This window comes from Diabrotica undecimpunctata, chromosome 2, assembly GCF_040954645.1.
Source record: "Diabrotica undecimpunctata isolate CICGRU chromosome 2, icDiaUnde3, whole genome shotgun sequence".
In the NCBI taxonomy this organism is placed as follows: Eukaryota; Metazoa; Arthropoda; class Insecta; order Coleoptera; family Chrysomelidae; genus Diabrotica; species Diabrotica undecimpunctata.
The window spans coordinates 162256971-162281308 of record NC_092804.1 but is presented as its reverse complement, the minus strand read 5'-3'; the positions used below and the strand labels follow the sequence as shown (position 1 = coordinate 162281308).

Here is a 24338-nt window from a genome sequence, read left to right as displayed (position 1 = left end):
GTTCAGAGACACTATGTAAATCAGAGTACTAGAGATAATGGATGAAAAAGCAATAACAAAATTCGCTGATTTAATTTACCCAAATAAATCAAATGGTGCGATAATAGGGTACAACGTCTATCACTGATAGAAGTACAGAAAACGTAAAGCAAAAATACTTATGCGTCGACGTAATGCGTCTGCAGCAAAGTCTGTCTAAAGCAACTACAGGCAATTAACACAGATCTCATAACAACATTAAGCCACGTAGATGATGTTATTAATGCTTTGTAAATTTTGAGACATAAATTTGACGAAGAGTACCTACATTTTTATGAAGAAGCAAAGGTGTTGCTCGAAGAAACTGGTGGCATACTGATTATGCGACGTATCGTCGGAAGGCAGTTGAAGGCACAATCTGGTGTGTTACGGTTGAAAAATTGTTACGGTTTTTTCTGAATATTTTTTTTACATCTTTAATATTATTTTCCTTGATGAGAGTTATTTTATGTACTTCTAGACGTTTTAATTTCTTAAGCCCCTCCCCCCCCCCCCATACTAAAACCTGTCTACACCGCGCTACAACTACTTGAGCACTGAGCAGGTGATATGGCGCTCTGATCGACTGATCAAATCGGTTACCCAGACTACCTCACTTTTTGAATTTTCGTCGTCTGGTCGCCTATGTGCGAAAATAAGGCACCGTACATGATTGTACACCTTCGTTGACTAAAATTTATGCTTGTAAAAATTGCATAAAAAGAAAGATCTTCTAATTATTTAACCTCATGGTTATTAAAAAAAATTACAAGTATAATAAATTATAATTGCTTAAGTTTTTTTCCTAAATAGTTTGTTAATTTACGTTCTCGAAATAGCTACTTACTTTAAAACTAGGACGGAAAAAGTAAACTGCGAAGCACGATGACTTAATAACTTTGAGATTACTCGCCTCGAGCTTTTCCATTTAGTACCAGAAAATTAATTTGATATTACATTAAAAAGTGAATACTTCACTGCGTATTTAAGAGAGACAAAAAAATTAAGTAATTTTTATGGATGTAAATTCGCGCTTAAATCTCTACAACTTCATCATCACCAGATCAAATAGAAGGCGACTAAGAGGTAAGTTATCATATAGCAGTAATTACTTTTTCCGATAAAAAGACAGAGACTACATGAATCTGGGCAAGCCAGACGGGTCTTTCAAATATGAGACAGATTTCATTGTAACAGATAAATAGAAATAAACAGTTTTAAATTAATTTACAATCGGTAGCGACTACTCGTGGTTGGGATGGTTGGGACAAATGTAGAGATAAAGCTAAAAAATAATGTTGTTAAAATACCAAAAAGAAAAATGGACTTACATGAAAACCTGGCACTATATGAAAATGAAGTTGAGAAACTAAGGCGGGAGACCGTATACGGAAAACTATATTGTGAATGTAAAAAAACTGCGATATTTCAGATAGAATGCAGCCAATTATATTATTAAAAGTGAAAATTTAGTTTATGTAATATTTCTCCACAGACCTTAAATCTAATCTACTGGCTTCATTATCATCCATTTCCAACGTCTTGAAAGGTTTGCTATGCCAGTCAGCTCACCACTGTTCTTTGTTTGTCAAATGCGCTGCTAACAGTGTCAAAAAGTTGCTTTTACGCATTGGTTCCTTGAATTTAGTCGTAGTTTGGTAAGTTCATGTCGGGACAAGACGGTGCGCGAGAAACTTACCAGCCGTATTGGCGCAGTAACTCAACTAGTGTTCTCGTTATGTGAGCATTCATTATTACGCAAAATTAGTTTGCAACTTCTGTTAGAAAGTGTGATAATATGCAGCTATCATACTTGTTCTACATGTAGCTGCTAAAAAGATTCCTTGGTGATCGTAAGTACATATCATTTGACAAGTTTTAATTGAGAACACTGAAATTTTTTGGTTGGTAGGGAGGATTGACTTCTTAGCGCCCTTGACTGATATTTCAACTCTAGTTTGAAGTATATGAGACAATCCGAAAAAGAAATAAAGTACCTTGAACTACTAAACCTTTGCCTTAATAATATTGCTTAATAATATAATTATCTCTTCACTAGTCAAATAGTGAGGAATGCAAAAAGCTGAAATTCTCCTTAACTGCAATTCGTTTGTAAAAATGCAGAAACAGATGAAGTTGAGATTTCGGCAGATTTCAACCACTCATCGGTTGAGGTTGTAAGTCTGATTGGCCGCGGGTCTGATTGGCCGCGTGTGGTTTCACGGAAGCAGCTAGCTCAACAAGATGCACTATAGTCTAAAATCTGTTCACGACAAACCCCAAAGCCCGATGAATTTCTGTAGGGTTTTTGCCACGTGAAGTTTCAATTTTACAGTACCTGCAAACTGCATTTTAATCCCTCGTGTAATAAAAACCGCTAGAATTGTACAAGTAAACAACAGCAGACTCTAGTCTCTAACTGCATTATCCACTAAAGAAAACATTGCCCAAAAAAGACTGGAAAAGAAGAAAAACTAAGTGAAGCACAAAAAAATGAATGGAAGAACAGACAAGCATAGAAAAAAGATTGAGGAGACTGAATAGAGATTTCAAAGGTTGTTAGAAAGAATATCTTATTGTGCTCTATACGCATGCATATACGTCCTAGAAGAACATATAATAAACAATGGCCCGCTAAAGTATAAGAGTAGAAGAGCATAATATATTAAGTCATTGAATGAACATTTGCAAAACAACAAACACAAAAGAACAAACAATAACAATTAGAGAAGAAATCATTGAGACAATGAAAACTTTATAAAAACAACTGTATCTACAACACCAAAACATGACAAATACCACAGTACACCCAGTCGTTCATCAAGATCCAGAAGATAATCATAAAATTACTTTCTCGGAGATAAAAAAAATAATAGAACACTTGATGGAGCAGAGAAATCGAAATAATCGAAGCCATTAAATTACATTAATTAATAGATTACTAAAATTATTAATGAATTTCCTACTCCATGAAATCATTGTGGGAGGAACAATACCAGATCAGTAGAATTATAGGAGTCATTGTACCCACAAATAAAAAAGACGATATAAAAAACCATTGGAATAAGTTTGTTATAACGTATGTATAAACTTTTCACGAGAATTGTTAACAGAATAAATGCAAAGCTCGATCTGTACCGCTAGCAGACAGGATTAGGTCAAGATATGATCATTTTAAAGTTGAAAAGATCCTTATGGATAAACATATGGATTACAAGTGAATACTATAAAGAAGTTGGAATCATTTGAGATGTGGTGCTATAGAAGGATTTTGAAAATACCATGGACCAACGAGTTACAAACGCGGAAGTGTTAAGAAGGCTACAAAAGGATTGTGAGGTCATAAAGCACATCAAAACAACAAAGCTGGAATATTTAGGCCACATTACCAGAGGTGCGAAATATGATATATTAAGGCTCATAATGCAAGGTAAAATCAAGGGTAAAAGATCCATAGGAAGACGAAGAATTTCCTGGCTGAGAAACCTAAGAGAGTGGTATAGTTGCAGCTCAGTAGATCTTTTTAGAGCAGCCGCCAATAAGGTACGGATAGCTGTGATGATAGCCAACCTCCGATAGGAGAAGGAAGAAGATGGAGTACATTAAACCACTGCACAACATAAGATGCTGAAAGCAGACAGCAATGACTGAGCATAGAATAGACCGATACACAAAAATAATTAGATATATCTATAAAAATATAATGATATATCCCTAACCACAGACCTTATAGGTAATGCCAAAAAAATGCTAGAAAGACTACATGTCTCGTGACAAGCAGGTCTAAAGATAAATTTATCAAAAACACAGCTAATAACAGGCTTAGCGAAAGAAACCCTAACAAATCTCAACTCATACTATTCTGACATCCAACTTCTAGCGGCTACCACAACACAGCTTGCAGAAGAAAGAATTGACCTTAGTCAATGGGGAGACAGATTCTAATTCAGCGATCAGATTGAGTACCTAGGGGTGGTGTTCACCAAAACACTACACTGGAGATAAGATTAGAAGAGACTGTAATAGTGTCAGAAAAAGAGTCGGCCTACTCAACACTATATGTGGAAAATTCGAACAGACACAAGCTAAAACACTCATATACACATACAAAATTACATTAATTAATAGATTATTATACTATAATAATATAATCTATTATATTATAATAGATTATATTATATACATGCGGTCTCTAATTAAATACAGAGCAAAAACCTACGCTCTACTCAATCGAGATCTCTCAAAAAGCGGCTAACGTTAGAGGGGAGTATTCTCAGTAAGGTAAGTTACAAACCTAATTATTTACCCCCCGAATTTCAATTTTTGAACAAACCCCGAAAATCACTCGTGGCCACATTATCGAGCCCAAATGTCCTAAAAATCAATGCTCATCTTTCGGCAATATGTATACGTAAGACATTCTAAAAAGAAACTCCCTTTCTTACCCACAAAACTACTGACCTCTGCTAGTAACGACCTACGTGATGAATACATCGATTTCCTGGAGGAAGCACAATTATACCTGTCAATACAGCCAGTCAAGTAACAGCCATCGCTGCCCTCAACGCGTAACAGTAGAGTCAGCCAAAAAAACAAAAAGAAAAATTTTTGAAAAGAACCGTCCTCCAAGACATTTCTTCTCTTGACAGCACCCTCCTCTGCAGTACATCAATCACCCACCACCACCACAACTACCACCATCAGTGATTCTCAACACCCTACGTAGACTAGTGCGCCACACACGACCAAGAATACGTCCTGAAAAGACAAAAGAAGATGCCCAAACGGGACAATTATCACACATCAACCCTTAGAAAACTCCCAAGTAACGCGATGACAATGGGACAACATGTATTTTCGGTGTGTTTTAATTTTTTTCTATGCCTATTTCTAATGCGGCATTCTTTCTATGTTTCTAGTTATTTGAAAATTAGTTTAAATTATAATATAAAAAAACATTTTCTTTAATACAAAGCAGAGCCTGACCTAAATAATTAAAATGAAAAAATCACGCCGTTAATCGATGAAGAAACACGTGACATTACCGAGTTCCTCTAACTTCCACTTGTTACTCTACGACTTTTACAACTTCTAATGCTTTATTGGTTTAGCAATTAAAATTAAGTTCAGATGCAACCACAATCGCCAATTAAAAGAACATCCTTTTTCAAACTTGAGTGGAAAGTAAAAAAGAAGCGCCGGTGCTATAAGCACTTCTACGTAATGCAGGAGTGGATTCTGAGTTACGGAAACGAATCTCTCTGAATAAGTGCTGTTAATTAAAACTTCCTTTATGCCTGTTTATTACTGTTACCATATAGCCGTCATCAAAGTACTACTTATATAATTTAAACCTGTTGATGCAATTGATCTATTTTAACCCCGGAGAAATAGTAATGTTAATTCATTTCATACAATAATAGCGAAATGGAGCAGTGAGTTCTTTAAATACCAAAAAAAGACACATTGATAGAAACGGTGAAATACGAGAAATGCACAATTTTTAGCCTTTTTGGGCATTCTTGAATATAATTAAAAAAAAAAGAAATCTGAACTAATTTTCTCTTTCTTAAATTAAGATTACTTTAGGCTGGTTTTTGATCTTAAAACTATAGTCGTATGTGTGACGTTCAGTTATATCCTCATCTTTTAAAAGGTCTTTCTGGTGATCTGGTTCATGTTGGTTTCAAACCGCTTACTATTATAGCTACTCTCTCTTTATCCATTCATGTAAATTGTCTGCCTTCCATTCTAGAAATATCCTCGATGTTAGAGATTTTATCTCTTATTTTGTTATTTCATATTTTGTCTTGTATTTTACAACTTTTGACTTCAAAGTTTCTGATTCCGACATCCGAAATATCCTTTTCGCTTCTGCTTTATCGACTCCCGTTTCTATCGCGTATGTAAGTCTTGATTGTACACATGATTTATATATACAGAGTGGACCAAAAGTCTAGAAACGCCAAATTATCACTTAAATGGATGGTGCGAATGTGACTAATTTGACTGTATCCTAAACAGTGGTAGAATGCGTCTATTATATTTCTATAGAAATTAAAATGGATTCATCGATAATTCTATGCCTTAACTCTGCAACGCTTGTTGGTTTACCTTTATAAATTCTACTTTTCAACTATCCCCATTAAAAATAATATTCAGGATTCAAATCGGGTGAACGAGGAGGCTATTCAATGCTACCTATTCATCGTCTGATCAATGTCTGATTTAAAAACGCAGAACATTTACACCAAAGTGAGCTGAAGCTTCGTCTTGATAAAACTACATCTCATTAAAACTGGCTCCAAACTTATTTTTCAGGCAGGTACAATTTTATTTCTAAGTAGAATTTCATAATTATCCCTTGTTAAAAGTCCTTCTATTTAAAATCCATAAACTAATTTTCGAAACCAAATTCAGATTTTTGCTTTAATCTGTGCCTTCTAAGGAAAAGACGGTTAAGATTTGATTTTACGTACAGTGCGTCTGTGTATCCGCTTATACGTATTTCACTGTACGTGAAATCAAATCTTAACTGTATTTTCTTTTTATTCCGATATACTCTGTACGAGTACTAGAAACCAAATTCGCTAAGGATTTTTGTTTAGTTGAGGAGACATGTCGTGGCATGCAATTTTTAGATTCCCCATGTCTCTATTAACATCTTTATCAACGTCTGTTTTGTCTTGCAATTCTTAGAAGGCACAGGTTAAAGCAAAAAATCTGAATTTGGCTTCGAAAATTAGTTTACGGATTTTAATATCAGATGTCGCTATTTGCGTCTATACGAAGCCATGTTAGAGTTGCTTCCTAAGACAGAAAAGATTTATTTTCACTTTCAGAGCGACTGTGAATAGACGTCTCTGATGATCCCTATTAGGGTGAAATACGTATAAGCGGATACACAGACACACTGTACGTGAAATCAAATATTAACTGTCTTTTCCTTTTTTTTCCTTCTATTTTTTTCCAATTAACTGAGTGTCCACTATAAATACCCGACCATAGATTTAGTTTTTGAGTTCTTTGAGTATGGTTTTCACGTATCCAGTGTGGATTTACCTCATTCCAATACCTTAAATTTTGGCTATTTACATTCCCACACAGTGTAAATATTGCATCGCCGAAAAACATATCTTGTTACCGAAGTTCTCGCCAGTTAAAATTGTATTCATCATTACCACACTAGATTGTAATGTATGGTCATAGTTATCTGGATTTAATTCTTGCAAGAATTGGATTTTGTAGAGTCTAAATGAATTCTTACATGTAAGAATGAATAATACACGTAAGACTGAAGAATGAAAGAGGTGCACAAATACATCATGTATTTGTGCACCTCTGCGTGAGGATGTATGTGGATCTTCAACGAAACTGCATTAAATTTAAAGTTTTATTGTAATTTAAAACAGTTTTTGGTCTTCGAATGCCATCTTTTACTCGTCCAGTTTCCTCAAAGCGCTTTTTCTATCTCCGTGGCCTCTCATCATTAAAACAATTCGCTCATTTTCGATAAAAACCATATTTATTTTAAAGCTTTTAAAAACACATAAAAACAAATGTCAGCTTTAATTATAAATACAATTTATTTTACCAAACTCCTCCACAAACCTTAACATATTGTTATTTTGTAACGATACGATGTTCTGATCGTTTAACAGTTCGAACCGTGGGAGTGTCAATATTTGCGCATCCACTTCTACAACGAGACGACGAAGTGGAATTCGTAGCGGCTATTTAAGGCGTGTGAGTAGCGGAATTAGACAGTCTTGTAGCTAGCGCTCTAGGCTCCCTGATTCGCCGGTGTAGTGAACCTGCGAGCCAACCCGGACAGAGAGATTTCCGTATTGAGGATCGTAATCTGTCCTTAACCAAGCGGAACCCATCGGTATTGTGTATTGAACATTACCGTGGGTCTGCACAGCCGAATATTTTATTTGCGAGTGCGTTCGGAGCTCCCGCTGAATTGAAGCGGAAGCGAGCATAAGTCTGCGTGTGATCGACTTCACCTATTTCATTTCTTAATTTCTTTTCTTTTATAAACGTTCGCCGGGGAGTTCATTCATCGCGGGACCCAGACGGGGACGTAGAATTCACTTCATTTTTATTTATTGTATGTACGGCGTAGAATTCATTTTTGTTTTATTTATTGTATATATGCTAAATTAATAGATTTATCTTTTTATTTCAATCTGTGTTTTACTGAGTCTGTCGCCCCGAAAGAGCTACTCATCACAATTTCCATAAATTAATATCAAAATGACAGCAATCTATATTTACTGAATTTCTTCAAAACTATTTGGCACTGAAAAATTTTATTTATTTAAGACCTTCAGGACCGATTGGATATTGTTTGGTAATGGGAAGGTCACGTGGTCGATAAACCCCGTCCATTAGAAAGAGATGCAGGCACTTCTCGCATATTTTCTCTGTCGCACTATGGGAACGGGTTTAGATTGCAGTGCACTGTCTATGGGCCCACTCATATTAAACCTAACCCAACCTTATCTTCGGATATTGCACACTAGGATGCAAGAAATCATACGAACGCAAAAATACAGTCGAATATGATCTTCGTATTCTGATGAAGAACCATTTATCAATGGTAACTTGGCTGTCGATGATAAGATCTTTAAACTTACTTTGGTAGGATCCATATAAATTTAAAAAATAAATAAGACACGTTTATTAATGTCAAATGACACATTCCATAACAGGTAGCTTTTAGTATTTTATATAAAAAATTCCAAATAATACAAGGAATACGTAAAGGTCATGGTTACAGAGTGCATGTTACAGGTTACATGCAAGAGGCACAAGATCGAAATAGATGGAAAATTATGAGGGAGATCTATGTCCAGCAGTGGATAAGCGAAGATTGAATGATGATGATGATGGTTACAGAATGGAGAAGAAAGAAATCCAAATATGTATTATGTTATGCAGACGACGCCACAATAATCGCCGCGACAGAAGACGAGTTCCAAAGACGATACACATATTCAATACAACAGCCAAGAAATACAATATGATAATAGCAGAAAAAACCCACTACGATGTAAAATCGAAATTGATGGGAAAATAATAAAGCAGGAAGCAAGGTTTAGATATCTGGGAATAGATATAACTAGTTACGGAGATGTTGAAGAAGAAGTACAACAACAAAGCTTAGAAGCAAATAAAGCTTACAACAGCTAAGACAAGATACAAAAACAAGAATCTACAAAGCAGCAATTAGACCTATATTAACATACACGGCGGAGACAAGATCTGACACATCTAAACCAAGACCACTACTAGAAACAACAGAGATGAAATTACTTGAAACAGGAGTGGAACGAATACATTAATAGAATGGCAGATAGTAGGATAGTACGAATAGCACGAGATAAGTCACTAAATGGACGAAGAAGTATTGGCAGACCAAGAAAAAGATGGTGCGATAATTTAAACAATTTAGGAGGTTAATATTGAAGAAGAAACAAGCTTTAAGGCTGACATACAAGAAGGAAGAAAAAGAAGAATATAAAAAATGGCTCAATATATACGTTCAAATCAGCTAATGACTAAAAATATTACTTGTGCTATTTTTATTTCAAAGCTTTCAATTCTAAACTTCTAGTTCCCGAAGTTTTGAGCCATATATTGCTTGTATTTGATGAAACTTCCATTCTCGAATCTTGCCGTTTGTATGGACTACACCTTATACGAGGCATGATTTTTAAGTAAGTACCGTTTTGCGATTCCGCCGCAGCGCTACGGTCGGCGTTCCGCGCATGAGCGCTGGTTACCTACATCTCTTGTCTACGCACTGACGCCATTACAGTCTGATTCTTCATTGTATACTTGTTTACTCCAGTGTTTAAGATGCCTCCAACAATCGTGAGTCACGCTGATTGTGAAGTACGGGCTGTTATACGATTTCTTAGTGCTAAAGGCGTAAAACCGATCGATATTCATCGTGAGATCGTTGAAGTTTACGGACAAAACATTATGAGTGATGAAATGGTAAGGAAATGGGTGAGAGCATTTAAAGATGGCCGCACAAATGTGCATGATGAAGAACGGAGTGGGCGTCCTTCGGTCGTTAATGATAATTTGGTGCAGAAAGTTGACGAAAAGGTGAGAGAAAACAGACGCTTTACAATTTCATCATTGTCCGACTGCTTTCCTCAGTATTCTCGTAGTGTTTTGTATCGCATTGTTACCGAGAACTTGAATTACCGGAAATTGTGTTCACGTTGGGTTCCAAAAATGTTGACGGATTTTCACAAAACCCAACGTTTAGGCAGTGCATTGACTTTCCTTGAGCGGTACCACAGTGAAGGTGAAGATTTTTTAGACCAAATTGTTACTGGTGACGAAACGTGGGTGGCCTACGTCACACCAGATTCTAAACAACAATCCATGGAATGGCGCCATTCATCATCACCCAGTTGAAGAGTGAAGTTTAAGCAAACAATTTCTGCTCGGAAAATCATGTGCACAGTTTTTTGGGACAGAAAGGGAGTATTGCTAGTGGAGTTTCTGCCTCGTAATGAGACAATCAATGCAGCGTCTTATTGTGAGGCATTGAAAAATCTGCGTCGTGCAATCCAGAACAAAAGACGTGGCAAGTTGAGTAAGGGTATCGTTTTGCTGCATGACAATGCCCGTCCACATGTGGCTAATCAGACCAAAGATCTCATCAAATCATTTAAATGGGAAACTCTAGATCATCCTCCATACAGCCCTGATCTAGCGCCCAGCGATTACCATTTGTTCCAGCACTTGAAGAAACACCTGGGCGGTCAGCGTCTTCAAGACGATAACGAAGTCAAAACATTTGTGACGCAGTGGTTAACAAGTCAGGCGGCAGAATTTTATAAGGAGGGTATTCAAAAACTGGTGCCACGTTATGGCAAGTGCCTCAATATTCACGGAAATTATGTAGAAAAGTAGATTAAGGTAGAGGCTTTCATGTAAAAATAAAATGATTGCCATATCTTTGCACGTCTTTTTTTAATTCCAAAACGGTACTTACTTAAAAAACACGCCTCGTATTTTAAAGTACATCAAAAACACAGACATCTAATTTATTGTAAATGATAAAGTATTAGGTAAAAGATAAGATAGCTCCAACAAATATTGACCGACTTGTGAAATATCGGCTTAATACCATCCTGCTGTTAGGTAAACGGTTACACTCATTAGTAATGCTTTATTAAAGAGATCAATTCAGAGCTCCAAGCAACGATTTATAATCTGATGTAAACGTTAGATTTACATCTTCCTTTTTCTACAACAGGAAAACTGGCAGTAATGATAAATGTTATAAAGTATATGGAGAAATTATTGAGAGATTTTCTTACGCAGGAATTTAGCGTGCAATAAGAAATAACTAACGGTTTATCGCTATCAGTAATTTCGAAAGTTAAGAAAAGTTATAAACTATCAAAAAGGTAACTAAAATTAGTGGAGTGGTCATTATGGAACGTCAATATAAGTTTTTTTTGTGGCATAGACTTTAGTCTCGAAAGGTTATAATATATTCCTTAAGAAGGTATACAGTGATGAGTGTCTTACCACCCGGGAAAATAGCGGAAAGGATAGAAGACAGATTAAGTTGTGAGATAGTACGAGATAAGGCTACTATTAGACGTGTCTGTTTGACTTCAGTCATAATTATACGGATGACCTCGAAAATATTTTATTTTAATAATTTCTGATGTTAGAATAAATGATTAAATATATTAAGATATATTATAGTAAAAAACATTAATTAGTAGCGATTTTAAATTATAGATCTTTAAGTTTATTTAATAATAAAAATAACTCAACTGAAATATTTGACTAAACTAAAGGTAGGTATGTTTTATCCTAAAATAATTATTGTATGTGAAATTGGAGTAATAGTTAGAGACGTTGTCTATTGACAAGGAGACGGGTTCAATTCACACCAAGGGTAAAATTTTTGTTTTACTCAATCAAAAATAATAGAAAATATGATACATATTAGGTAACAAGTTTTCGAAAAACTCATTATTTACAATTTATTCTTATTCCAATGTTATAAAATAGAAATACAAAATATTTCAAATTCAATTCCAGTTTTACAGTCTTCAGTTGTGAATGGAAAATAATCCATTGAAGACAGTTTAATGTCAAGTCCATCCCTAAATTCTCAGTGTTAATATCAATTCGTCTGTACAGGTAATGATTTTCAAAACAATTGACGACATTGGAATGGATGCGCGCGAACAGCTACCTGCTTTATAGCTAACCAAATCATCAAACCTTCAAGTTATCAAATAATAACACATCGAGAAGTGTTTTTTACGGTAAACAGAAACTTTTTATTGAAAAAACAATTCGTGAAAAGGATTTTAACGGTCGAGGAAAAAGTGCAAATTGTTGTCTGGCATGTGAATGGATTATCAGACAACATGATTAGACAACAATTTGTAAATGTTTCCAAATAGGCCGGCTCCAGCACGATCAACAATTCAGTCTATTATACGTAATTTTTTTACTTATGGATCCGTGTTCGCTCCAAGAGAAGTTCGCAGATGAAGGGAGGTAAATCCAGATTTGGAACTAAGGGACACTTTGATTTGTGCAAGTATTGAGCAAAATCCTACCCAATCAACATCTCGTCTCGGAGAACAATATGGAATTCCTAGATTTAGAGTAGGTGAAATTTTGTAAAGACATCGATACCGTCCCTATAAACTTCATAAATCCAACGAACAATTCCCTGGGGATCAATATAGACGTTTAGAATTTTGTCAAACTGCAATGGAAATGTCACATCAAGATGAATATTTTTTAGAGAACGTTTTGTTCACCGATGAATGTACGTTTTCATTGCATGGCAGTCACAATTCAATCAATGCTAGGTATTGGTCTCGAGGAAATCCTCGTCAGATTTATATCGCTCGTACCCAGCGTCTTCGAAAAGTAAATGTTTGGGGAGGCATAATAGGGAATCATGTCATTGGTCAATTTTTTATAGACGGTATGTTGACTGGGCGGAAATACTTGGAACTTCTGCAAAATGAAATTGTCCCAGCCCTTCGTAATTTACCAATACCTTTCGATTCCATATGGTTTCAACACGATGGTTGTCCTGCACATAATTCTCGCATCGTCACTGAATATCTCAGTGCGACTTTTCCTAATCGATTGATTAGTGGCCACGGAGATATTTTTCTGCCTGCGATCTTGCACCTTGTGATTTTTTTATTTGGGGATATATCAAGTCCAAACTATATGAGAGATATAACGATGAGAACATCGTGCCTTGAACTCTGATCCATCAGACTTTTATAATTCTTTAGTGACAGTTTGGGTTATTGTTCTGCTGCTAATGAAGGCTTATTTGAACATATTGCAAATAGGTTTATTTACAATATTTTTTTATTTTTGTAGAATTTTTACTTATTTAAACATTCTTTAAAAGTTCTTTTAATTTTGAAGAATTTTTACTTTATTTTCGAAAGTACGACGATACTGTTTTGTCAATAAGATTTTTTGTTTTAACTTTAAACACTTCTAATACTAGTAACGACTGACATAAATGTTTAATGATTCAAAGCAAAACGATCTTTGCATAATTTCAAATTATTAAAAAAAAAAAAAAAAGAAAACCACATGTGGGTTTTGAACTCTAATCGTCTGCGATGTCTGTGTCGCAATGTCGAATTCTTACCACTAATCCACGAAGGATTTATAATTATTCCGTCACAAGAGTGTATGGAACTTCTCAAATTATAGTAGAAATTATTCTTGGTTAATAATTTAAAACTGTAGATTAAATAATCACTATTAATTAAATTATTTTATTCACATTTTTGCTTTATTGTGGTCAATCAGTTTTTACTTTATGCGAAATTAAAAAATGGAAATACGTCACACATTCGACGTAACTCATAATAATTATGACCGAGGTGATTTAGCTCGAAGCTAACGTCTAAAGGTGTGAGACTATCGGTAGTGGTAATGTAATGTAATATAAATTATAGGTTTCTCCGATTATTTCTCACCTCTACGAGTTTCATCTCTTTTTATTTCACAAGGTAACTGTGTTTTCTATCTCTTACGTTAAAAAGCCGGGTTGTAAGACACTCATCACTGTATACACATAAGTACAGATTATTTCTCTTAGACAAATGCACAGCGATATGTCAATATAAGTTGTCAGTAAAATTATTAAAAAACAATTAGGAGTAGTAAAACATTACTTTATAACGTGCCTTTAACACTAACAGAAAAACACTCACCTTTTTATCAAGTTCCATCGATCTTCGATACCCTGCGTAACCAGGTCGGTTAGCCATGTAACTATTAGCAGCATACAGTCCCGTATACGGTTTGGGTAATCCAAACAACCTCGGACTTTGTTGAGGTCCCGGACTAGCACCGTCGCCGTTTTTCTCCAGAGGCACTTCCCTCTCAACTACCAATCTCACAAATCTTTCTAATCCTGTAAGCATGCTTACGGCTTGATCGTGGGAGGATCCTGTTAAATCGACACCGTTGATTGATATTACTTTATCGCCTACAGAGAGCTTAGCATCTCTATCGGCAACTCCACCGTCCGTAATGCGTGATATGTAAATGGCGTCAGAATCAGCCTTGAAAGGTTGGGAGCCTTTGCCTCCTGCTATACTAAAACCGAGACCTTTTGAGTCTCTAATTAATGTAGTATGCACTAATACTTTCTGTAGGGGCACTTCTTCTTCCAATTGCGGTGGCAATGGAGGGGGTATTGCGCTCTTGTTTAACGTATTTGTTAAAGAAGGTGTGGGACTGTGCTTAGTTGCTACCATCGTGTTTGGAGGCTTAACCAACCTGGTAACTTCTCGGGTTACTTCTAAAATCAAAACTGGACCTGATGCTTTTAAGACTTCTACTGCATCGTAGTGACTGACGTCAACGACGTTGACTCTATTAACAGTTATAACTTTATCTCCTACTCTTAATCCAGCTAAATCGGCCGGACCACCTTCAGTTACTCTAGAAATAAATATGCCTTCATCATCTCCTTTGAAAGGAGTTGAGCCGTGTCCGCCTGCTATCGATAACCCTAATCCAGTTTGGGAACGTTCAATGTGGATTTCATATTTTTCTTCTCTGAGTTCTACTGCTGCATCGGAATCACCAGCTGTAACAAAAAAATTACACTATTACTGCTCGAAATTCAATCAGAAAATAAAAAGATCAGTACAAAAAATAAAATTTGAATTGTTCGTTTTAACTCGTTAAACGCCCACGTCAACAGTGTGACGGCACATGGGTTTCATCAAGGGTGCCGACGGTGCACGAGTATCGGCGATGGTATTTCGTTATTAAATGAAATATTACGAGCTTGTGCACCTCAATTAAGGTCTGTTTACGGTAGTATGCATTGTATAGGTATATAACTTTAAATGTACGTCCGCGGTTCCGGTTTAATAGTATCGAAATGGCGAATAATTTTAGTCTGGGATCATCTAACTCAAAGAGGCCAAGAATTCGAAATTCTAAAAACCTAACGGAGGAGGAAATGCTTGCATTAGCATTCTGTTCAGAGTCAGATGATGACTCTCTCTCTCTCTATCTCTCTCCAGAAACGTTTCCAGAAACAATTAATCTCTCCAAACTATCGTCACCTCTGCTGGGTCGCAGGCACCACGCCGGTCGAACTGAAAAGGCAAAACTGAAAACAGAAGACTCGATTCAACTTTATGGAGGAGGTGTACTTCTACTGAACATGCTAATACCATGATAGAAGTCACCTCCAAGTCGGAAATATAAAAATTAAACCGACACACGTAAGTCAGTACAACAAATATATGTCGGGCATTGATCTCAAAGATCAGATGCTATCGTATTATCCATCGCATAGGAAAACTATTCGTTGGTACAAAAAAGTCGCTATCCACAGGTGGTGAAGGAAATGTCCTGTGTTAATTTTATTATGAAAGAGAAAGTTCTATCTGCAGAAGTAAAATATCTTCATATCTACGGTCGGTTATCTTGGTCAAAACAAAAACCACCCTACAGTAAGAATGTGTTCTGCTTTTGTTCAAATTAATATGTTTCAAACCGTGGATCAGTATTTTCCGTGGACTTTCAAATATGCTATGTGATCGCGATTTCGTAGATATCAAGCCAAAACTGAAGAAACTTTATACACTTATACACAATTTCAGTATGTGCAACTAGTAATTCTCATCGAGTCAGAAAAATAATTTTACCGTAGTTTTGACTAAAAATAACAGCTTGGAACTTCTAGAAGAGATATACCAAAAGATCAAAAGCAAGCATTCACCACTGCATCGTTCAATCACTTTTCTTACTTTCACTAAAACAAAAGGATCTGTGATCACACGTGACTTTATAGATGGTTTTACACAACATTCGTACCAACTCTCAGTAACAGGCACTGTTTCTGATTTTCCCGTATAGGAAGCTTATATTAAAGACAATAAAATGGTAAATTTAGGCAAATTTTAACCTTGCGTAGAAAATGCCGTCGATATGCCGACATTTTTGACTGGTCTATAACAGCAGGCCTGTTAACTTGTATGTTTTAAAAAAGTATTGTTAAAACCTACAACATATTACGATAGAAGGCGTTAAATAAATATATTATTTACGTAAGTAACAAGCCACAAAAATTGGTCCGAGTAATTTATATTGCTATAATGAAAAATCTATATAAAAAGATCCCTATCTTAAATAACTTTCCCAGCGTAATTTTTAGCTTGGTCTTGATTGTTAAGTTTACCAAAGTATTTCTTGCCGTGTGAAGGATGGAAGTTTCAGTATTGATACAAAACGAAAAGCACGAAAAGCTTGGGTTCGTTCGGAAAAATATTCCTACGAGATTTTTTTGCATAATCACTTTCATGAGATACCCCAAAATAAGGTTCAAGAGTTGGCCCAGGCGAAAAGTCTTTTTTTTTTAATAAATTGTACCAATCAATTTTTTCAGCCAGGAAATTTTTTTTACATTTTTTAGATCATTATGAACAAAAAAGGTCTTTTGTAAGTTTTCTCTAAAGTTGATAGTTTTCAAGTTATAAATAATTTAAAATTGAAAAAAAAAACGCAAAATGACGACTTTCAAGGCTCAAAAACACGAGTAAAAAATATTATTTTTGAAATTATCAAAAGCATAAATTTAAGTACAAGCCTTTTTCTATCAAAAGAAGGCTTGTACTAGCCTTTGAAGCCTTTTTTAATTGTGAATCAAGTACGTAGAGCAGGGCGGGCGCTCCTTGTACAAATAAAATTCAAACCAGCAAAAATGTTTGCCTTAGATCTTGTTTCTGCACCTTTTGGATTCAAAAATAATAATTTTTAACTGTGTTTTTGAATTTTGAGCTCTGAAAATCGTAATTTTGCGTTTTTTTCAGTTTTAAATTGTTTATAGCTCAAAAACAATCAAGTTTACCAAAAAAATAACAAGAGACCTATTTGGATGATTAAAAAAAAACTCAAAAAAAAATTGTCCGGGCCGAACAAATTGATTGTTACAATGTGTTTAAAAAAAATTGTTTAAAAAGATTTGAACAACTTTTTAACTGGGCGACCTCTTGAATTTTGGGGATATTTCTCCGAACAAACCTGAGCTTTTCGCCTTGTCATGGCGAATGGTCATAACTTCAGAAGCGAATAAAGTTAAAAAAAAAACAATTTTGGTCACATTGAGTTGCTCTTTAATTGACTTTTTAATGGGCCAAAACATTAAAAACTTCCATGGTACGATGTTAGAACGATAAAGACGATGTAATGATGTGATAATTACGAAATAAATTCTATATATAGAAGTTTTTTCAAAAATGAAGTAAACTACGCATTGTTTATAGTCAAGTTTATAGCAATTTGCATAAATATTCAATAACAAACATTTAACTCACGCTGTTCATCGACACAAATAAGATGATTTCACTTAAAAATTAATGTCAATAATATTGTAATATGCTCAAAACTCATTTGACACTAAAATTTATCAAATTAAACTACACCTCACCTCAATAAATGAGCACCACTAATTCAGATCTACCTACAACCCGGAACAAGAACCAGAAATTAAGCAAACAAAAACATAACACAATACGTAATAAAAGTCGTCTAAGACCTTGAGATAAACAATAACAATAAAGTGTAGGGAAATTAGTAAAAAAACATGTCAAGACCTTAGAAATTATCCACGTATCTGACAAGTTTTTTACTAATATATACCCATTAAATTAAATGCGAAATGTAGGTTTTTCTATTTTTTTCGCGTGAATCTCAAGAAACGTGAAAATGTATGTTTAAAGCGTAGGGTTTTGTGTAGTGTATTTCTGTTTTGTAAATACGTTATTGCTGTGCCTTTAGACGTCATATGGACATAGTAGCTTGTTATATTGAAATCACTGTAGAGTTTCGACCGAGTATCAATCCAAAGACACGAAAATTTTGTTTAATGAAAAAAGCTAATGCCCAGCGATCGTTTAAACTAAAGGTACGTATAAAATGAAGACTGGTAAAAGCTGATAGTCAGATTTCCTGTGACGACTGTCTGACTCCGAGCGGCGGATAGGATTTATGGCCATTATGAACGCTGGTTTTCCAACAGGCGTCAACAAAACTTCTATTGGAATGATCCTTTACTCTCTTACCCCATATAGGAGGATAAACAGGGACTTTTGTTATTAACTCCTCGATATCCATCATGAATCATTCTTTAAACGAATAAAAATCCACACTCATCGGCGTCATATGCCTGAAACAAGACTGGAAGCGGAAGGTTCATTCCTATAGACATCTGAGTCAGAGTAGCAGCGCACAGGTGAATTTTGGCCAGTACCGCCAAAATAAGAAGGCTTATTCGCACACTGACTCTATGATGATCGCGTTCATCTTAGACGTACCTTAACGTTTGAAAGATCGAAAGGTAATCAAGCGCTTCGTCTAAGACGCTACCGAGACGGTCTCAGTACTTATACTCCGTGTCCGGATCACTTCGTTAAATTCGAAACTGCCAATATTTCGCCACATGGATGGTCCTATTATTAGCTGTCATTAGATGAAGGTGAGTGCACGCGTGGATTAAGTCCGTACAAACCAATAGATGTTCGAGATTTTGCACTTCACTGCAGTCACACTTATTATCTTCTGCATAGCCTCATCTTTTTAAACTTGACCTGTTTAGAGAGTTATGTGGTTTAGGGTAATTGAAGACATATAGCCATCTCTTCTTTTGGTGTTAACGCACCAACAACCGACGCTTCTCTCCAAAGCTGTAGGCGACGCTCAGTCAAAACCTGATATTAAGCGATCTGCCCACTGTGATATCAACGAATATAGAATATATATTCAGAGAATGTCGAAATATAACCAAGTTTTGTAACCCAGTCGATAGAGGGGTTGATAATCAATATCTCAAACGCTGATTAACTAGAGCAACGAATATAATAACAAAATTAATTTATTTAAAAAGTTTATTTTAATTTATTTAAAGCCTAACACTAACACTAAAAACACAATTAATTTATTATAACATGTATTTACTTAATTTCACAATTTTATATTTGTCGTCAATTCTTATCGGTACTCAAAGCATCGGGTTCAAATCAAGGGTTGCGCCTTAGATTTCTCACCTCTGTTCCAGCCGATATGTACGGCGTTCCAAAAAAATTAATCTATATGTCAATCCAAAAATCGGTGTATGAATGCCGTACTATGTCAAATTCCCGAAAATAGGGAGACAGTGTTCTCAAAAGAAAAAATTTATTAAACGTCCATTTTATAGTCAATATAATAGTCCATGAGAGCAAGTAATTCGATCAACTATGGAACGTTTTTGCACCACGTTTACTATAAATGATAATATGCATCCACAGACACGTCGTACAGTGCGTACAGAAGAACTTGTTGCTGCTGTAGGGCGTAGCATACAGGAAGACCCGAATCAGTAGATCTGCGATCATGCACAGCGGTTGGTCTATCGACTTCTGGAAGATTTTGCGAAAAAATCTTGCTTTGCGTAATTACAAAATCCAACGCATGCAAGAATTGAAGGCACATCATCACTTAGCAAGGCATAGATTCGTAGATTCGGTAAGTGGGTCCAAAACGAGATTGCCGTTGATTCCGATTTTCATAGGCGAATTTTGTTTAGCGATAAAGATCACTTTTGGTTATTTGGCTACGTCAACAAACAAAACTACGGTATTTGGAGTTAAGATAATCCTCAAATGTATGTTGAGAATCCATTACATTCAGAAAAACTAACTGTTTGGTGTGTTTTATGGTCTGGTGGAATTATTGGACCGTACTCCTTCAAAAACGATGCTGGCCAAAACGTTACAGTCAATGATGACCGCTATAGAGCCATGATTACTGCCTGTTTCATTCCCCAATTGAACAACTATGATGTGCAGGAGCTGTCGTTTTAATAAGAAGACGCAACATGTCGCACAGCTTGTGCCACAATTGATTTATTGAAGAAAACGTTTAGTATGTATACGCAGATAAGCATGAATCGATTGACCACTTAAAGGACAACATTTGCCGCGTTATTGCCGATATAAGGCGACAGATATTGGATAAAGTGATCGAAAATTGGATCTCCAGATTAGACTACGTCAGAGCCAGCCATGACTGTCATATACCAGAAATCATATTTAAATAATAACGGCAAAAGATTGTATTTTCAATAAAGTCAATTTCATGCTAATTGATAAAAATCATCTTTGTTTTATTCCATTTCAAAGTGCTATACCTCTAAAAAAACACCCTTTATATCGTCATTTCAGTTGTTCCGAAAACCCGTGGAAGTTTATCGGCGGCGTTAGACAGGTGTGGATTGAATTATCAAGTAGTTCTAACATGTGACATGTTCGATCAGGGGCCAGGATCAAGGGCTTGGTGTAACATGACATGAGCACAGTATGTCATGAGTTATGTTCCGCAGAGCAAAAAAGGTAATGGAAGTATATATATATATATATATATATATATATATATATATATATATATATATATATATATATATATATATATACAACTAAAAAAATTGAAATAATATAAAAAGAAAACAAACCAAATTAGAGTGCCGGATGATGTTGAAGCAGTAAAAATATTCACATATGGAGTTAAATTGAATAGGAAGGGGCCAGAAGAAATGGAAATAAAAAAATAATAATCAAGGAAACAAAACCTACGCCTTACTGACTCATATATTCCCATCATTAAACAAATATTTTATGATAACTAGCCATGGACGATGCAGATATGAATACAAGGAGAAAATAGAAGCTTTTGAGAAGAAAATATTCCACGGAAGGTCATTCGAGTGATTTAGAAAAATGGAATATGGCGATCCAGATAAAATCTTCAATGAAATACACATAAAATCATCAACTATATTTACCAACTGTTTAAAGAAATACCTACTAAAACATTCACTACGTTTCAGTTACATCTACAAAATTAACATAAATTAATTATTTAAATTTTTTAACATACCTAAGGTGAATTCTCAATATCAACATTAATAAATTACAAAATGACACAAAAAAAATAATTTGCGAACGATACAAAATGTTATTATTGTTTTAGCCTACATATTAAATTATTATTAAATAATAAATTTAAAAACTAAAGAAAAACATTCAGTTGGGCATAAAATTTATGTTTAAACGATGTCGTTAAGATTCTTCTGTTGTTTAAAATTCATAAAAACTTTTGGACCGCATAATTAAATAATAAATTTAGGATTGCAGGATATGATTTTATACAAACACAATTTTCTAATTTCTTTTTATTTAAATTGTCAGCACGTGACCTTCAGAGTTCACTTCTTGAATATGTCATTATGCGGGTATGACTCATCAAAATGGTATGAGAGATTGTTTATACTGGTTTTTTAATGGACATCACAATAAGCAGACTCCAAACTACATTGGACATTATAATGTGCATGCCTCCTTATTTGTTAACTTAATGGTTTAATATTATGGATGAATTTCTGATTATGTTCTTGTGTTTAAATGAAGTTAGGTCAAAATGCAGTTATTAAAGACATTATTCCTATTAATTTTGTGAAAGTGGAACAAAAAATTTTAAAAACGGAAAATAAGTACCCACGAATTGATTATTAATTTAAAAGTATTCTTTACAGAATTAATATATCTTTTTTTTTCTTGATACTATTAATCTGAAAATTATTGACAATACTACGAGGGAGGTACGAAAAGTTCTTGGCCTGACAGTGAAAACGACAATACTTAAGTTTTAATGGCCAATATAACCTCCGCTAATAAAAATAAATTTCCTCCAGTTGTTTTTCATCGTCGTTAGTAAGCCTTTCTTTGCAATGATCATCTGGAAATACTGCAAAGTACTCACCTACAGCAATTAACTCGAAAGAATACGATGGATGTTCCAGTATTTTGTGAAAAGATCTATAAATTGTCCCCCCAACCCATTAAGTTTATGGGCGGGTACATTGTCTTGATGGAAAAGGATAATTTCTTCTTTAAGTAAGGTTTTTTTCACGAATGTTTGCGTCTAGTTTAAATATAAGTTGAGGGTAATACTCTTAAATTATGGTTTTACCTTTTTTAATATAGCAATTCAGTGTGCCTATGTCAATCACAATTGATTTAAAGTTCAATGATTCTCACTTTCTCAAAAAAAGAAGTAAACAAAATTATAGTCAATTAGACAGAGAAGCACTTGAAATTATTTTTTCGGTAAATCATTTCTTCATGGGTCTTTTTGGGAATTCATCACTGATAACAGCCATGTGACAACAATTTTTCATCAAAATTCAAAGTTACCTTCAATGGCTTCTGCTAGACTACTTAGATATGGATTATTTTATCAGGATTTGATTACGAAGTTGAATACAGAAAATCTTCTGATCGCGTTAACGTCGACTGTTTTTGTATAGCTTCTATTAATCAACCTTCAACTTCTTGCGAAAAAATGCTTGGAGAAAACCATGGATAATTATTGGTTTAACTCAGTACCGTTAGCAACTGAGCTCTTAAAACCTCCTTAAAATTTAACTATAGTTCGTACTCTACGGCAAAATAAACGAGAAATATCTCCCGAGATGATAAATCTCAAAAATCGTGAAATTGGTCATTCCTTATTTTACTTCGGATGGTGAAAAAACAATTTTATCCTGTAAGACAAATGTAAATAAGTCTGTGCTTCTTCTGTCGACAATCCACAATGGTTCAGTAGAATGTTTTATAATGCAACCAAGTACGGAGTAGACACATTTGACCAAATATGCGTAAACATGAATTCCTCTAGAAAAACAAGAAGAAAGCCTCTATTTCCCTATTCTATGGCACGTTAAATATAGCTTGAATAAACTCTTAGATAATTTATAATCATAAACAACAACGACAGCAGAAAAACCATCACCAGAAAAAAAAAGTATGGCCATTTTGTCGCAGCCGCAGGAAGAACGAATGTGCCCTACGTGTCAAAACGTGTTATGTATCAATTGTGTCCGTTGAAAAAACGTCAAATGACAACCCATCATTGCAAGCACTACCGACGTCCATTTTATGGTGAACATTGCGCTATTTATTGTCAGCTGTGCTTTCTAAAATGTAGAATTTATGTTTTTTTTGTGTTTTTTAAGTTTTAGAAACTTCTCTTCTTGTTCAAAATAATTTGTAAAATTAAGTTACATGAAATACTTTTTTAGCGACCACATTTTTTCTCTCAATAGCGTAGTAAATTTTACGATGGTTAGTGTAAACGAAGATAAAAATAAGGTTAGTATTTTAGAGTTAAAATCGTTTGTTAAAGTGAAGTGGAAATATCAGTAAAACCGGGGAAATTTCAAATTTCCAACTGTTAGGTACTTGACTTAGGCTAGGACATACCTACACGACAGTGGCGCCGGTAGGGTCGGCAGTGTTGACCCACAAATTTGTAGATATAAATTTTTTTTAATATTTAATTTAATCAATATTTCAATAATTAATTATCGCAGGTAATAAGTTAATATCATTTGCTTCTGTGAAATAAAAAAAAATATCTGTGAGATAATACAGACTAAACCGTATTCACTTTACAAATTTCCAATCGTCAATAGAACCACGTGTAAGCCAAACACGGTCGTACTGATGTACGACCTATGTATCATATAATTTTTAAAAATATTTACTTTTGAAACTGTTAGTGTAAGAATTTCTTGAAATTTAATCATTATATCACAATTAAACTAAACTCTAAAAAATAACACGACCAGTAAATAACTTAACAATAACTATAACATAAATATAACACAATATATTAACTTAAAAATCAACACGATACAATTTGAATTTAAA

At 34.7% G+C, this 24338-nt stretch overlaps 1 protein-coding gene across 7 annotated transcripts in view; it reads right to left on the bottom strand.

The window, feature by feature from the left end:
• Positions 1-24338, bottom strand: part of scrib (scribble planar cell polarity protein) — a 417253-nt gene that overhangs the window by 109334 nt on the left and 283581 nt on the right. For all 7 annotated transcript variants that reach the window (XR_011950110.1, XM_072523901.1, XM_072523904.1 and 4 more), the window contains one exon: positions 14280-15163. Coding sequence is in view for 6 of the 7 variants with exons in the window: in XM_072523901.1 (XP_072380002.1) it covers positions 14280-15163 (884 nt within the window). In the remaining variant the exon portion in view is untranslated. The remainder of the gene's footprint in view (positions 1-14279; positions 15164-24338) is intronic.